The 18201-nt window shown below is 35.6% G+C and overlaps 1 protein-coding gene across 1 annotated transcript in view; it reads right to left on the bottom strand.

The window, feature by feature from the left end:
• LOC128555093 (ATPase family AAA domain-containing protein 5-like) overlaps positions 1-18201 on the bottom strand; it is a 46380-nt gene that overhangs the window by 12488 nt on the left and 15691 nt on the right. Inside the window, exons 6-13 of the mRNA XM_053536501.1 lie at positions 17853-18067; positions 17104-17280; positions 11718-11868; positions 7999-8181; positions 6781-6969; positions 5370-5527; positions 4903-5023; positions 1997-2140 (exon numbers count right to left, since the gene is read on the bottom strand). Of these exons, the coding sequence (XP_053392476.1) occupies positions 1997-2140; positions 4903-5023; positions 5370-5527; positions 6781-6969; positions 7999-8181; positions 11718-11868; positions 17104-17280; positions 17853-18067 (1338 nt within the window). The remainder of the gene's footprint in view (positions 1-1996; positions 2141-4902; positions 5024-5369; positions 5528-6780; positions 6970-7998; positions 8182-11717; positions 11869-17103; positions 17281-17852; positions 18068-18201) is intronic.

Raw genomic sequence — 18201 nt, 5'->3', positions numbered from 1 at the left:
GTTTGTTATTGCAGGTCAGCGTTTTCATTATCAAGATGTGTTGTTTTTTACAACCACATGCAACATGTCCTTTAAATACCAATGTCAGGTGTACTGTTTTCCAGCAAGAAATTATTTCATCTGACTGTGTTAAATCAAAGATTTCATTGATTTATTGTACTGTGACCAGAGGCCTTTACAATATAGACTTAGAATGTATCATTTACAGGGTCATTATGAAAACACACCTTTTTTAACATACTGTGATATCATTAATATTCATTGGGGGCTCATTTTCAGATTTTTTTATTAAATTACATCCACAAAATTAAATCCCAAAGGACCAGAAGAATTCAAGTCCACAAATCAAAATCCACAAATTCATTTCCCCACAAAATAGCCCTTTTGGCCAAAATCATGAAACCTGATGCCTATGGAATCAAATGAATTCTGAAATGATTCTCATGGTACCCAGGGGTGTAAAATTCCACTCGCCCGCTCGCATTGGCGAGTTAAAGTCTGGATAGGACGAGTGGATCTCGCTGTATACTCGACCGATCGGGCGAGTGGTTTTTACGTCGTAGCTTTAATGAAATTCAGAAATTACATCTTGAAAAACGTCAACAAACTTTGAGATAGTTCAGTTGCTACTTTGATTGACTGGAATTTACCCGCGAATCGTAAAGATATCAAAATGTCAATTATGCCGGTAATTTTCCATTCCGAGAGCACGTGCGACCTATCGTAATATCAAATTTACATCTCCGTTACTTTTGTTTATCGACCAGTACACAAAAAAAATGCGCGTAGTGCATTCATTTTTTAACATTATCGCTTCAGTTTTTCAACATCGCTTGAGAAGTAATACAATTTGAATTATACTAAGATTTCAATAAAATATCGACGGAAATGTAAGCAAATTTGTATGAAAACGGTCGAATTTTCATATAATCATTTGTTAAATTTCAAACAGCGCGATCTTTATTCCTGATTTCTTTCTAAGAGAAAATAAGTGATAGATACCATGGGCATAAAATTCGGACTTTTGGCCAGAAAGAACAAAAAACAGAATTAAAAAATCTTAAATAATGAAAAAGCGGCAGTAATTAAAATAAATTGAGTAAAGCGATTTTTTTGGTGAAAAGGTTTCTGTTAGTGCGGCGGAATAGGTTACGTGACCTCGTGGACGTAAATAGAAATGTGGTTTTAAAATAAAACAAAATAATGTTGTTACGGTTTTTAATAAGTTTTAAATGAATCTTTGTACATGTTTTTTTTTTTTCTTTTTAAAATATTCTTCTCAAACGATAATGTAAATTCCTTGAGGGCAAATAGGTCACATGGCGCGAAAAACTGTAATATGACGTATTTGCCATGACAATCTCGTGCAACAATACCGCTTTGATCTCCACTTCAGATGTCATGATGCCGACACACTTTTAGCTCTTTGAGTGGATGTTAATTGATGGTGAAAACAGGCCAATTACTTAGTTTATCAACAGAATAATTACCGATGATCGTCAACTCTTTTTTTTTTCGCTTTCAAGACGGGTCTGTGGATGATGAATATTGTGTCCATATTTTTAGGACACTTTTTAAAATAATTATTTTTCGGGAAATAAGTCTTGAGAAAAGGAAAATAACTGATGTTTAATACTTTCCTGACACTTTGGGAAACTACTGTAGGGGTTAGACTGTGATTATTTTTACTATCGATGCAGTTATTATGGAGAGCAACTTGATGGTGGAGATCACAAAATTAGTGAAAGAAAAATGTCTGGTGTGAAAAAGAAATTTAAGAGTAACAGAAATGAATAATCAAAAAGGAAACATAGTGTACGAGCTATGTGTTATGTTTGAAATTTGCTTGTTGTACATAATACTCATTCCTTACTACGAGAGTTTTAAAAATGTCAATTATTAGGGCGAGTGACTGTCCACTAAGGGCGAGTAGATTTTACTAGCTACTAGTCCTGCAGGGCGAGTGGTGTGAAAAAGAATTTTACACCCCTGGTACCTTTATCAGATTTGTTCCTTTTTCTCTTCCTTCCTGCTTGCTTTTCCTCTTGTTTACTCTCTGCTGCTGGTGCTGCTGCCTTCTTGAAAAGATTTGTAAATGCAGTTGGCATCTTGTTTTCTGGCTTCGATTTGTCACCAAGAGCTGAAATTTATAGTTAACTGCAATACTATATAGCTTTTTAATGGACCAAAAATAATTCAGAATCTTGATTCATCTCAACTCTGTAGTCTTAACCTCTAATACAGTGTAGACAGTCTGTACATCCCTACCCCTTTGCCCTAAACTGATCTTCTTTTGTGGAGATATTTTTTACTTATAAATAGACCTGTTCATTAATACTGTGCAGGGATATAAATTAACACTCGCCCAGTCGCCCAGTGCGACCAGATTTGAAGCTGGTTGAGTCAATTTTCCAAAATAGTTGCCCAGCCGGCGACTGGCTTTGGATTCTCCTATTAATGTCAATATTCTGGGTTTTTCCGAGACTGTCTTATTAATATGCACTACGTCCCTTTAATCGACCAATCAAACTTACCGATATATACTACGGCCAATCGGAATCCGCGGATCATTTACTCCGTCACTAACAATGGCTGCGTCCATAGAAATACAGCACTAGAAAGTAGAGGTTTACTGAAGGTTGTTAAAGAGCTTAGAACGGCCGGTCGCGGCGACAAGAGGAAATATTATCAGGATTATTAAAAGACCTAAAGGCCAATGAGGACTTTTAATGAAAAATGGTCTGTTAACAGACCGCGGCTGCACAGAACACCGACCGCAACATGGTTTGTACTTTTTGTACAAGTAATAATTTCGTGACTGGTTGCGAGACCTGTAACTCGACAATGTAACAAAATACTAGAATTCAGATGTCTATAAGCGTGCAGCCTCTATCAAAATGCCCATAAACAACCCAAATCCTCTAGTGCTGCAAAAATCATTCAAACTTAAGTGCGTCTATGTTTGAGAGGCTATGTCCTATATTTAGAACATGTCATGCACTGGTTGATTACAACTTTCCTTTTCAGTGTGAGTTTGGATGAGTGTTCTGTAATTACATTTAAGAAATTGATGTATTTTGGCAGGAAGCAAATTACAAGACTTATTATTAAGTATGTCGATCTAAACCACTGTTAGTATATTTTCCCGCTAATAATAGCTGGGCCCCTAACTTTTAGGCTGGGCCCCTAGAATTTGCCTGTAAGGAGCCCAGTTGGCTAATAGGGTCTGAGTGTTAATTTATATCCCTGCTGTGTAAATCACTACTTCTAAAATTTATATCATATTCTATAATGCTATATGCCAGGACCTGTCTTTTTCCAAATCTACAAAAAAGATGCTACTGCTAGTAAACTCCCTATAGATTTTATGCAAAACAAGAGCTGTCCGTAAGACAGCCAAGCTCGACTATTCGAAATATTGTCACAGAAACAGGAAATTATTACCCAAAATGTTAAATATCAAGAGTCTTAAGTTCGAAAGGGGACATAATTTGACCAAAATGCACATCAGAGTTATGGGACTTGATGCTATCAACTAGTTTTATAACCCCGAAGAAACATGTTAAGTTTCAATTCCATATCTGCATTAGTTTCGGAAATAGTAACTTGCATGTAAAACTTTAACAAGAATTTTCTAAGTCCAAAAGAGGGCATAATTTGCTCAAAATACATGTTAAGAGTTATGGAACTTGACCCAGTGAGGTTGGTTATTGACCTAGAAGAAGAATAAATAAGTTTCAAAGCTATATGCCTTTTGGTAATAGCTGTATGTACCTGCATGCAAAACTTTAACCAGGATTTTCTAAGTCCAAAAGGGGGCATAATTTGCCCAAAATACATGTCAGAGTTATGGGACTTGATTCTGTCAACTAGTTTTATAACCCCGAAGACACGTGAAGTTTTAATTCAATATCTGCATTAGTTTTGGAGATAGTAACTTGCATGTAAAACTTTAACCAGAATTTTCTAAGTCCAAACGAGGGCATCATTTGCCCAAAATACATGTCAGAGTTATGGGACTTGACTCAGTGAGGTAGGTAACTGATCTAGAAAAAGAAAAAATAAGTTTTAAATCCATATGCCTTTTAGTAATAGCTGTATGTACTTGCACGCAAAACTTTAACAAGAATTTTCTAAGTCCAAAAGGGGGCATAATTTGGCCAAAATACATGTCAGAGTTATGGGACTTGATCCAGTGAGGTAGGTAATTGATCTAGAAAAAGAAAAAGTAAGTTTCAAATCTATATGCCTTTTGGTAATAGCTGTATGTACTTGCACACAAAACTTTAACCAGAATTTTCTAAGTCAAAAAGGGGGCATAATTTGGCCAAAATGAAGGACAGAATTATGGGACTTCCTGCTATCAACTAGTTTTATAACCCCGAAGACACAAGTGAAGTTTCAATTCAGTATCTACATTAGTTTTGGAGATAGTAACTTGCATGTAAAACTTTAACAAGAATTTTCTAAGTCCAAAAGGGGGCATAATTTGCTCAAAATACATGTTAGAGTTATGGAACTTGACCCAGTGAGGTTGGTAATTGACCTAGAAAAAGAATAAATAAGTTTCAAAGCTATATGCCTTTAAATGATAGCTGTATGTACTTGCATGCAAAAACTTAACCAAGGTGTGACGCCGACGCCAGGGTGAGTAGAATAGCTAGACTATTCTCCAAATAGTCAAGCTAAAAACAACAACATTGTATCTTAATTACTTTCAGGCAAGCATTCTCAGTCATCTGCAGACAGACTCACTGGTTGAGAATGTATGAACAGATTCTTTCATATTTTTTAATAGTGTAACTTAATTCATTTTTGAACATCATCCAATATTTTATAAATATAAAAGCTGCAAAAACTACTGAAATGATTTTTCGAAAAATCGAAGAATTATCTAAGTACCTGTATTTTTCCTAGGTGTATGATTCCCTTGACTAGATACTTGGTGTGACTGTGTAGCTTCTTGTAGCTGTGACAGAATCTGTTTCCCACTTCTACACGACGAGGCATTCACCTCATGTACCTGTGGAGTAAATACTCCTATCATATTTTTTTCTTTCTTTCCAACAAAGTTTCTTCATCATTCTACAGGCAAATGACTTCAAGAAACCACACAAATGAACCATTCCTTTATAAATACTTTCAATTCAGCCAGAGTTAAGCAGTTTACATTTATTTAGTCTAGTACCATCTTGAAGTCAGAAAATGTTCAGGTAAGCCCTTATGAAATCCACCAAACATGCAACACAGACTGGAAAACTGTTGCCAATCTTCTGTTAGAACAACAATAGACAAAGTATTTTTCTTCCTTGTGAAACATTTCTAGCCTTTCTGCTGGAGAAAGACCCATTTAGCTGTTACATAAATACCTTAAATCCTAATTCCAGGGCCAATGCATATACAGAGCTGGTCTTCCCGCATCCATGAGGCCCTGACAAGAGCATAGTGTTACAAAGAGAATCATCATCATCACTATCCTCACTGTCCATGTCGAAATCACTGTCATCATCCCATAAATCATCAGCATCTGTGAATACAATATTTCAAAGGTGACAATCAAAGAATACAAAGCTCTTTTAAGGTACTGTCAGGACTGTAATACTGACTTACTGGCAAATATTCTGTCATGTTTGTCCATTTTGAGTAAAAATATATCAATTTTACATAAATGATTCCATCTCATTTAGTAATATGACTTTTTCATCCTTATGTAACAGAGGCCACTATTCAGCCACTTCCAACTTTAAACTTTATCAAAACAAAACAAGAGCACCACCTTGCAGGTGCAGACACTCATCTGATTTTTTGTCTCTGTATAATAGAAATATTGTCCTACCCGTGTGATTTTACGATATTTTCTAAGTCCAAAAGGGGCCATAATTCTGGCAAAAAGCAGGATAGAGTTATGTTTCTTGCTGTACAAAATCGGCTTTTGCTGGTGAACAAGTGCTGCAAGTTTTAAAGCAATAGTTTTGATAGTTTAGGAGAAAAGCTGACCTAAACACAAAACTTAACCAAGAAATCTGATTTTCAATGTCCAAAAGGGGCCATAATTCTTGCAAAAAGCAATGTATAGTTAAGGTACTTGTTGTGCAGAGTCAGCTTTTAATGGCGAATAACTGCTCCAACTTTTAAAGCAATAGCTTTGACCGTTAAGGAGAAAAGTTTACCTAAAAGCAAAACTTAACCAAGAAATCTGATATTTTCTAAGTCTGAAAGGGGCCATAATTCCAGCAAAAAGCAAGCTGGAGTTATGTTTCTTGCTGTACTGAGTCAGCTATTGATGGTGAACAAGTGTTGCAAGTTTTAAAGCAATTGCTTTGATAGTTTAGGAGAAAAGCTGACCTAAACATAAAACTTAACCAGGCAACGCCAACGCCGATCAAATGATGACAATAACTCATCTATTTTTTCCCAAAAATCAGATGAGCTAAAAAAAATGTCAAAAAATCCCAGCTGTAGCAGAGAAACTTCTAAATTTGTCAAAACAAAAAGAATTATTATTTGTAATTTGGGAAATACACAACTCAATTTCAAGTTGGAGAGCCACTAAATTCCGGCCTCTCGACTGTTACAGACCTCTGTTAAAGGAGGGAAAAAAGCCTGCTTAGTTAAAATGCCTTAAATAATGTTCAGGACGGGATGTACTGGTAAATACCAATGGGAATTCCTGTCCTTTGGTAATACTGGCCAACCCTGATCATAAAACAATTAAGTTATGATCTAAATGTCATGGAAATACTAATAATTTTTTAGACATCTTTTATGCACTTTACATACCTTTTTTACTTGGCAATTGTTTCCCTCTATTTTTCTTCATGAGTAATTTTCTAGCTTTTCTGGCTTCCCTGTCTAGTACATGTTTCCACTCAGTCAACCATGTCTTCAACTTCTTCATTACGCCAGAGTTACCCAACACTTCAGATGTCTTCGCAGGACAATACTTCTCTGTCCACAATAGACTCGAACCTAGTAAAACAAGACAATTACTGTGAAATCAATAATTTATAGGAGGGACTAATTTTCATGGATTTCTTGATTCAGAAAATCAACAAAATTTAATCCCATTGAAAAAGTAAAATTCCAATTTGTTTTGTTTCTTGTTGGGTTTAAAGTAACACAGACACAATTATAGGCCATATGGCGACTTTCCAGTCTTTCATAGTATAGGAAGATCCAAAGTGCCCCTTCAGGTATTATGGTGGAAAATCAGACCTTCCGTAAGCCAGCTGGAAGGCTTCCTCTTCCGCCTAAGTGAGGCTTAATGACGGGCAGGTGATTTGAAGCCAGCCACCTTAATCAATCAGCCATGAAGGCCCCTCCTCTCATTTTAAATTGAGTTTAGATCCAAGAATTCATATTACCATGAAATCACTGTTTGACCAAAACCATGAAATTTATGTCCACGAAATTAAATGATTTTTGATAGCTATATCAAAATTATTACAACTGAAACTTGTGAAAATACTGTTAATAAAATCTGACTTCTTGCCTCATCCTTACCTCATCTACTGCACAACTATGTCTTTTAACATATCTAAAGGAAACATCTAAAAATTTTCCCCAGTTTTCTTTTAACTAGCAATTTAAAAGTGCATTCTTATTTTACCACCTTAAAACTACTCTGCATAATAATGTAAAAACTTGACAGGAAATCTTCTGTTGAAACAGAATTCTCTAGGTTAATGGAAAACAATATATTTGCCTGGGACATAACTCCCTGACATCTAGATAGGCATTTTCATCCTATTGTATAAACAGATTACTGCGAAATGATAATATTCACGAGAAACTGATTTTCACTGATTCTGTGTTTTCATTCATTCTATCTTCAAAAGTTGAAGTCAACAAATTAATTAGTATCCCCATGAAATTGTTGTTTGGGCAAAAACCTCGAAATTTTATGCCCACAAAATGAAGTAATTTCACGGTATCATCATTTACATTTAAAACTATCAAATTTTGATGTCAGTCACACAATAAAAAGATTTTATTTACCTGTCACTTTAGGTTTATCTTCTACTTTGGGTTCTTCAACCTTTTCCTCTGTCTTTTCTTTCTTCTGTAATTTCAGGCTTTTCTTCTTCTTTTTCTTCCCTTGATCTTCATCCCCCTCGTCAATGACCACCATATCTGTACAACCATCCAGTATACCCTTCATGTCCGTCTTCAACATTGATTCTGAATATGGGTGGTTTTCAAAATAATGAAGCTTTTTCTTCTCTCTCACCTTACTTTAATTCAGTTTAGTTTTAGAATGTATTTTGGGGCAAATAATATCCAAATCAATGTAGTCAATAAATGTGTGCAATTTCAGCTTAATGACTCAAACAGTTTTAAAGTTATATTAAATTATATAGCTAATTTTGTCCCCTGTGCACCCAAAAAAGTGTGACATTTTACATGAACTATAGTTTTCAACTGCGGCTTACTTTTTAAAACCATGCTTTATTGGTACAGCTTTGGCTTTTTTGTGTAACTTAATCTCTGCACATTTAAATAAAATACTTCTTTTCATTACCTACATCTTATTGTTACCAATATTTCACATCTTGTGATGGAACCCCCTTCACAAAAAATAGTGAAAAAAATACTAAATTTAAATGTTGAACACTACAATTTCATAACCCTATTACTTTTCTAAAGTCTTAATGTTTTTCTAAGATCTTTATCCTTTCAGCTGTGAAGACATAGTATGATTTTTTTCTTTAATAAATCAACTTTTTCAGAAACTTGATGGATGTCTATACACCTAAAAATGTCCCCTGTGCACCTTTTCAGTTGTTAAGTGTCAGATTTCTTTTATTCTTTAAATAAAATGGGATTTTACTTTATTTTCCTTGAAAGGGAGTTACAACAGATACATAAGCAATGTTCTACTTCACATATTACTGACTGTTAAACATTCATAGGGCCAAAAGTGATGTCCCCTGTGCACCCTTTTTTTGACATATATCAATTATCATAGCATTACTGTAATTTGTGGTGGCAGTTCTATATTCTTAGCAATGTGAGTGCAAAATTTAGGCATTACTTGATAATTTAGCATTATATAAGAAGCCCTGGACAATTTAAAATTCATTGTTTGCATTTTTTTCTGAATGTGCCAATTTTCTAGTTTAAAAGTGGAAACATCAATTTTGTTGCTTCTTAAGCTCTTAAGTTTACCTAAATATGTAAATGTTCACTAGTAAATATTGTGTAGTTAAAAGAATTTTACTTACCATGAACATATTCTATGAATAAATATTTTGATACAATTTGTCCCCTGTGCACCCTTTTTAGTAACATTATAAAGTATGTATGAATATTACTATTCCATTTTATCATGCATGGTATTTTGTCATTTTTCTACCATGAATAAGCATTGCATGTAAACTAAAAGATTTCAATGTGTTAGTTATGTATAAAGTCACTTATTTTTTCATTTAAAGCATTACATTGTTGAATTTTGAATGTTTTTTGTAGTGAAAATTTTCAATTTTGTATTTATTTTGTGGAATAAACTAATTTTTTAATAGTATTTGTCTAAAGTTGATTACCATTAGTCTTTTTATGAATAGAAAACTAATAATGGATGAATATTACACTGATCTTCAGTATGTGTCCCCTGTGCATCTGTAAAATAACTCAATTTTGAGTTGACAATTCTATAAATTAGAATAACTGGACATTCTTGAAATTTGGCATGTGGTTTATAAACATGCAAAGTGAGAGAAAAAAATAGGTTTTAAAATTACATGTTAGTTATTTTGCATTCAGCAACAACTTTTCTAGGTAAAGTTTTATTTTCATGTCAGATTTGTGCAGAAAGGGTGATTTTAAAAACCAATGTCCACAAACATATGATTAAAAAAGTTTCAAACCATACACATACACCCATTACTTATCATTTATGTTGAAAAAATTACTGTTATACATATTTCCTTGTCATAAAACGCTGCAACATTTATCACGCATCTTACGAAAAATTCACTGAACTTTCGAATTAAAGGCTGAAATATTTTCTTTTTGGCATTTCTCAACACTTTCCCAAAGTTATTTCCTTCAAATTTGAAGTATTTGCTATCATAAAAAATAGATGACCACCCTAAGAAATAAGTTTGAATTTTTAACCCCTATGTCACACTTTTGCTTCATTATTTTGAAAACCACCCATATGGAAGAGCAATATAAAAATAATTTCAATGAAATAATAAGACAGAAACTTTTGCAGAATCTTTACATTCATTTAAACTAGATGCCCACGGGCAACATGTCGAGCCCGCCAGCTGTCAAAAGGACTGAGAGTTGCACATGACACTCCTTGTCTCATTGAGGCAAACATTTATGCCAAATAAAAAAGAGATTGCAAAAAGTTACAATATAAGTAATTTAAAGTAATAACAAAGGGACGAAAGTCTTAAAAAAAATAAAATCCACACAAAAATCCTTACCAATATAGGTCAAAATACACCTGAAAATTGGATGTAACATGCATGTTGTACTACAGAAAAGTGGTCTTGATTTTTCCCTATGACCAGTAATAAAAAAGTTACGAATATAAGCTATTTATAGTTACAACAAAGGGAAGTAATTCAAGGATCTTGGGCAGGACACTCCGTCTCATGATGATGAACAATTGTGCCAAGTTACATCAAAATCCCTCTATGCATCAAAAAGAAATGCTCCAGACAAAGTCATTCTTGTATCTGACTTTTGACCTCTATGTGTGACCTTGACCTTAGATCTAGGGACCTGGTTCTTGCGCAAAACACTCCGTCTCATGAAGGTGAACATTTGTGCCAAGTAACATCAAAATCCCTCCACGCATGAAGAAGAAATGCTCCGGACAAAGTTGCCATTCTTGTATCCTTTGACCTCTAAGTGTGACCTTGACCTTAGACCTAGGGACCCGGATCTTGCGCATGACATTCCGTTTCATGATGGTGAACAATTGTGCCAAGTTACATCAAAATCCCTCCATGCATGAAGAAGAAATGCTCCGGAAAAAGATATTTTTTAATTTGACCTTTGACCTGTAAGTGTGACCTTGACCTTTGAGATAGGAACCTGGGGTTTGCACATGACACTCAGTCTCACTGAGGTTAACATTCATGCCAAATATAAACAAAATTGCTCCATGCATGTCAAAGTTATGGTCAAACAAATCCGGACGGATGCATGGTTGCACGCACGGACCCACGCACATACACCGAACAGCCATTTGGACAACTATGTCTTCGCTTCCGCAAGCGGGCTCGACAAAAATGAATTTATTTTTTATGGTATTCATGTGAAATGAACGACAAAATAGGATTGGTAAATCTATGAATCCTGCTGGCGATTCATGTTTATTTTGCCAATCCTCTTGTCGTCCGATTTGCAAGAATTCAAAAAAAAAAAATTCAAATATTTTCATGATTTGGGTGGTTTCTGACAGTTACTTGATTTCGGGTTAAGGTGTCCGATATTCTTATGATTAAGGTGAATGTTTCTGATATTTACCCGATTTAGTTGGTTTCTGATATTTATTTGATTTAAGACATATCTGGTATTTACCTGCTTATATGAAGATTTCTGGTATTTGTTCATCTGAGACAGACATTTCCAAAATTTAACTTCAACTGAGTAGACATTACACCCTTGGGTTAAGTGTTTTTTATTTTGAGTCAACATTCCGATATTAACCCACATACTGATCTTTCCTACTACAGGTTAATGTTTCTGATATTTACCTGACTTAGGGGGAGGTTTTTCAGTTTCAGTCTTCATTTCCTTCAAAGCTTTATACATTGAGGTAACAGGGTATGTGGAGTTGAAACAAGCAATTTCTTTCTGGCACAACTCAATCATATCATCTGGTATTGGTGCATGAAGCTTGAAATTCTAGAACAATGAAATAAACTGCAGCTTGACTATAAATCCTGAAAGTCTGTATGATAATAAAACCACACTTCAGCAGTGCTGACAGGGTTTTTTTCGGCCGTTTTTATAGCTGTTATTCGGCTATATTCCCAATGCCAAAAAGTATGTATTTTTCCCAAATTTAGTGCAAAAATTCCCAATCTACATTTTGAAAAAAATTTCATCAAAATTGCACAAACATTGACCAAATTATGGACAATTTTGTAATGGCAGTAAGTTTAAAGAGGTTGTACAATGTGAAACAAGTGTATGAGAAAGTACTTAAACACATCTTTACTATATCCTGTGGGACTAAACATTTCCCAATTTGGAACATTTACGCGTCAAAATTCCCAATTTTGGGGGTATAGGCTATGTTCCCAAATTAGCTAGAAAAAACCCTGGCTGAAACACGCATAAGAATATAAAAATGACAAGAGGGCCAAGATGGCCCTAGGTCGCTCACCTAAGAAACACTCCATAACAGTGTAAAACATGTTTGACCTAGTGATTTCATGGAAACAAATATTCTAACCAATTTTCATTAAGATTGGACCAAAAAATTGGTCTCTTGCGATAAAACAAGCATTTTCTTAGATATGACTTAGTTTTTGACCCTAGATGACCCATGTTCAAACTCGACCTAGATTTTATCAAGGCAATCATTCTGACCAAAATTCATGAAGATCAACTGAAAAATACAGCCTCTATCACATACAGAAGTTTTTTCTTTGATTTGACCAAGTGACCTAGTTTTTGACCTCAGATGACCCATATTCAAATTCGACCTAGATTTCATTAAGGCAATCAACCTGACCAAATTTCATAAAAATCAATTGAAAAAAACAGTCTCTATCGCATACACAAGATTTTTCTTTAATTTGACCTAGTGACCTAGTTTTTGATCTCAGATAACCCATATTCAAAATCGACCTAGATTTCATCAAGACAATCACTCTGACCAAATTTCATGAAGATCAATTGAAAAATACATCCTCTATTGCATACACAATGTTTTTCTTCGATTTGACCTAGTGACCAAGTTTTTGACCCCTAATGACCCATTTTCGAACTCGGCCTAGATTTTATCAAGGTAATCATTCTGGCTAAATTTCATGAAGATCAGTTGAAAAATACAGCCTCTATTGCATACACAAGGTTTTTCTTTGATTTGACCTAGTGACCAAGTTTTTGACCCCAGATGACCCATTTTCGAACTTGGCCTAAATTTCATCAAGGTAATCATTCTGACCAAAATTCATGAAGATCAATTGAAAAATACAGCCTCTATCGCATACACAAGGTTTTTACGTGATATGACCTAGTGACCTAGTTTTTGACCCTAGATGACCCATTTTCAAACTCGACCTAGATTTCATCAAGGTAATCATTCTGACCAAAATTCATGAAGATCAATTGAAAAATACCACCTCTATCGCATACACAAGGTTTTTCTTTGATTTGACCTAGTGACCTAGTTTTTGACCCGAGATGACCAATTTTCGAACTCGGCCTAGATTTCATCAAGGCAATCATTCTGACCAAAATTCATGAAGATCAATTGAAAAATACAGCCTCTATTGCATACACAAGGTTTTTCTTTGATTTGACCTAGTGACCTAGTTTTTGACCCTAGATGACCCATTTTCGAACTCGGCCTAGATTTCATCAAGGTTATCATTCTGACCAATATTCATGAAGAAGAATTGAAAAATACAGCCTTTATCGCATACACAAGGTTTTTCTTTGATTTGACCTAGTGACCTAGTTTTTGACCCGAGATGACCCATTTTTGAACTCGGCTTAGATTTCATCAAGGTTATCATTCTGACCAATATTCATGAAGATTAATTGAAAAATACCGCCTCTATCGCATACACAAGGTTTTTCTTTGATTTGACCTAGTGACCTAGTTTTTGACCCGAGATGACCCATTTTCGAACTCGGCCTAGATTTCATCAAAGTTATCATTCTGACCAATATTCATGAAGATTAAATGAACAAGAGGACCATGATGGTCCTGAATCGCTCACCTATCTCCACATGACCCAGTGTTCAACTGAGTATGACATCGTTATTTCTATTATTTGACATAGCGACCGAGTTTTTGAGCACATGTGACCTAGATATCATCAAGATAAAAAATTCTGACCAATTTTCATGAAGATCCATTGAAAAATATGGCCTCTAGAGAGGTCACAAGGTTTTCCTATCATTTGACCTAATGACCTAGTTTTTGAAGGCACGTGACCCACTTTTAAACTTGACCTAGATATCATCAAGGTGAACATTCTCACCAATTTTCATGAAGATCTCGTGAAAAATATGGCCTCTAGAGAGGTCACAAGGTTTTTCTATTTTTAGACCTACTGACCTAGTTTTTGACTGCACATGACCCAGTTACGAACCTGACCTAGATATCATCAAGCTGAACATTCTCACCAATTTTCATGAAGATCCATTGAGAAATATGGCCTCTAGAGAGGTCACAAGGTTTTTTCTATTTTTAGACCTACTGACCTAGTTTTTGACCCCACGTGACCCAGTTTCGAATCTGACTTAGATATCATCAAGATGAACATTCTGACCAATATTCATGAAGATCTCATGAAAAATATGGCCTATAGAGAGGTCACAAGGTTTTTCTATTTTTAGATCTACTGACCTAGTTTTTAACCCCACGTGACCCAGTTTCGAACTTGACCTAGATATCTTCAAGGTAAACATTCTGACCAATTTTCATGAAGATCCATTGAAAAATATCGCCTCTAGAGAGGTCACAAGGTGTTCCTATTTTTAGACCTACTGACCTAGTTTTTGACCGCACATGACCCAGTTTCGAACTTGACCTAGATATCATCAAGATGAACATTCTGACCAATTTTCATGAAGATCCATTGAGAAATATGGCCACTAGAGAGGTCACAAGGTTTTTCTATTTTTAGATCTACTGACCTAGTTTTTGACCCCACATGACCCAGTTTCGAACTTGACCTAGATATCATCAAGGTGAACATTCTGACCAATATTCATGAAGATCTCATGAAAAATATGGCCTCTAGAGAGGTCACAAGGTTTTTCTATTTTTAGATCTACTGACCTAGTTTTTAACCCCACGTGACCCAGTTTCGAACTTGACCTAGATATCATCAAAATGAACATTCTGACCAATTTGCATGAAGATGCATTGAGAAATATGGCCTCTAGAGAGGTCACAAGGTTTTTCTATTTTTCGACCTAATGACCTAGTTTTTGACCCTACGTGACCCAGTTTCGAACTTGACCTAGATATCATCAAGATAAACATTCTGACCAATATTCATGAAGATCTCATGAAAAATATGGCCTCTAGAGAGGTCACAAGGTTTTTCTATTTTTAGACCTACTGACCTAGTTTTTGACCCCACGTGACCCAGTTTCGAACTTGACCTAGATATCATCAAGATGAACATTCTGACCAATTTTCATGAAGATCCATTGAGAAATATGGCCACTAGAGAGGTCACAAGGTTTATCTATTTTTAGATCTACTGACCTAGTTTTTGACCCCACATGACCCAGTTTCGAACTTGACCTAGATATCATCAAGGTGAACATTCTGACCAATATTCATGAAGATCTCATGAAAAATATGGCCTCTAGAGAGGTCACAAGGTTTTTCTATTTTTAGATCTACTGACCTAGTTTTTAACCCCACGTGACCCAGTTTCGAACTTGACCTAGATATCATCAAAATGAACATTCTGACCAATTTGCATGAAGATACATTGAGAAATATGGCCTCTAGAGAGGTCACAAGGTTTTTCTATTTTTCGACCTAATGACCTAGTTTTTGACCCTACGTGACCCAGTTTCGAACTTGACCTAGATATCATCAAGATAAACATTCTGACCAATATTCATGAAGATCTCATGAAAAATATGGCCTATAGAGAGGTCACAAGGTTTTTCTACTTTTAGACCTACTGACCTAGTTTTTGACCCCACGTGACCCAGTTTCGAACTTGACCTAGATATCATCAAGGTGAACATTCTGACCAATTTTCATGAAGATCTTGTGAAATATATGGCCTCTAGAGAGGTCACAAGGTTTTTCTATTTTTAGACCTACTGACCTAGTTTTTGATGGCACGTGACCCAGTTTCGAACTTGACCTAGATATCATTAAGATGAACATTCTGACCAACTTTCATAAAGATCCCATGTAAAATGTGACCTCTAGAGTGGTCACAAGCAAAAGTTTACGGACGCACGGACGGACGACGGACACCGCGCGATCACAAAAGCTCACCTTGTCACTTTGTGACAGGTGAGCTAAAAATACAGCCTCTATCGCATACACAAGGTTTTTCTTTGATTTGACCTAGTGACCTAGTTTTTCACCCGAGATGACCCATTTTCAAACTCGGCCTAGATTTCATCAAAGTTATCATTCTGACCAATATTCATGAAGATTAATTGAAAAGTACAGCCTCTATCACATACACAAGCTAAATGTTGACAGACGACGGACGATAGACGCCGGACGCCGGACATCGAGCGATCAGAAAACCTCACCTGAGCTCAGGTGAGCTAACAAACAAGGGATTCATTGATGTAAATATGAGCCACGCCATGAGAAAACCAACATAGTGGCTTTGCGACCAGCATGGATCTAGACCAGCCTGCGCATCCACGCAGTCTGGTCAGGATCCACACTGTTCGCTTTCAAAGCCTATTGTAATTAGAGAAACTGTTAGCGAACAGCATGGATCCTGACCAGACTGCATGGATGCGCAGGCTGGTCTGGATCCATGCTGGTCGCAAAGCCACTTTGTTGGTTTTCTCATGGTGTGGCTCATATCTCGGCTAAACAATCAAACTGCTTGAATTAAGATACTGAAACATTCTAAGAGGTTTCTGTTCACAGGAGGAACTTTGCACAGCTTTGACTCTATATCATTAAACTACATTTTGTACTTCAAATCAGAAATGGAACCAGTGGTCTTCAGAATCCAAATAGTGGCTGTTCATATTTGGTCTTTTTGACAGTTTGACCATAATCAATGTTGCTCACAAACTGACAAAACACTAATTTAGGAAATGTGAGATGGTACAAAGGATATTAGCAAAATTCATCTTAAAACTATATGCCATTTACCTATTTAAAGATAGAATTTATGTTATTTATCATCACAATCCATATTTTAAGTTTTAGATAAATATTGAAAGACATACCTTCATTCTGTCAAAATCAACAGATTTATTTTCAATTCCGTTTATCAGACTTCCTGTAAATCTTGCTAGTGGGTGGATAGAGATGGGAATAATAACATGGCGAAGTTTCAGCTCAACAGGGCTCAAATCCCAAACATTAATCATTCCAGTCTGTGATGATACAAGATCTGCAGGAGCCTGTAAGAATAAAAATATCACATTCTAATCTGTGATGCCTGTGTTTTCTTTCAGTTATTTGCCCATTTAGGCTTTCACATTTACCAACACATGATGGATTTAATACTGGTCCGACAAATCTTGGAATTTCAAGCAAATGTATTTAAACTAACTAGCCCGGCTAGTTCTCTTTGCAAAATCACTAGCCAGATTTCTGACATTAGACCAACATTGTGCATCATAGATATTTATTATTATTATTTACTGAGGAATTTTACCCTGTCACAGAATATCCCACACTTCCACTCCCAGTGTTTAACCTTTGCTGGGGGCATGTGGTTCTGCCTATACAGTCAGCAAATTTTCAGCAAACAATACTTTCTGCCTTTAAAACACTTAAGAATTTATCATTGAATATATTCTTATCTAGATTAAAACAAGAATCACGACTTTCTAAGAATTTTCAATGTCTGATACGTTTGGTATTTATCTGATAACTAAACATTATTCAAAATGGCAAGCTGTTTAATATACATCTATCAAAGTCTAAGTAGTCAAAAAAGAAGGCAATTAAACTGTAATGCACAATTTACCTGTAGAACATGACTGGTTTTTGGTATTGGAGGATAATCAGCATCTACTTGTGAAGCAATCCTGGTAGCGGTCTGTTTTTGTAACTCTTCTGGTACCCCGCTCATAAGGAACTGCTGTCTCTGTTTCACCAGCTCTGGATCTAGAGGTGGTTTCTTGGGTGATGGCTCAGCGGGTTTATTCTTTCCCATTAAAAACATTGGGGCAAGTTTCATACCTGAAACAGAAATTATATCAACGTAATAGCTGTGTACAGGTGAGCCGTGGTACTAACATTTTATTTTCTGTGTTATGTGGTGGGTTAGAGTGGTAATTAACAGCTGTAACTAAACCAACTTTCCTACATATCAA

The sequence above is a fragment of the Mercenaria mercenaria genome, chromosome 2, assembly GCF_021730395.1.
Source record: "Mercenaria mercenaria strain notata chromosome 2, MADL_Memer_1, whole genome shotgun sequence".
Lineage (NCBI taxonomy): Eukaryota > Metazoa > Mollusca > Bivalvia > Venerida > Veneridae > Mercenaria > Mercenaria mercenaria.
The sequence above is the reverse complement of the archived record's forward strand: the minus strand, read 5'-3'. Positions and strand labels throughout refer to the sequence as shown.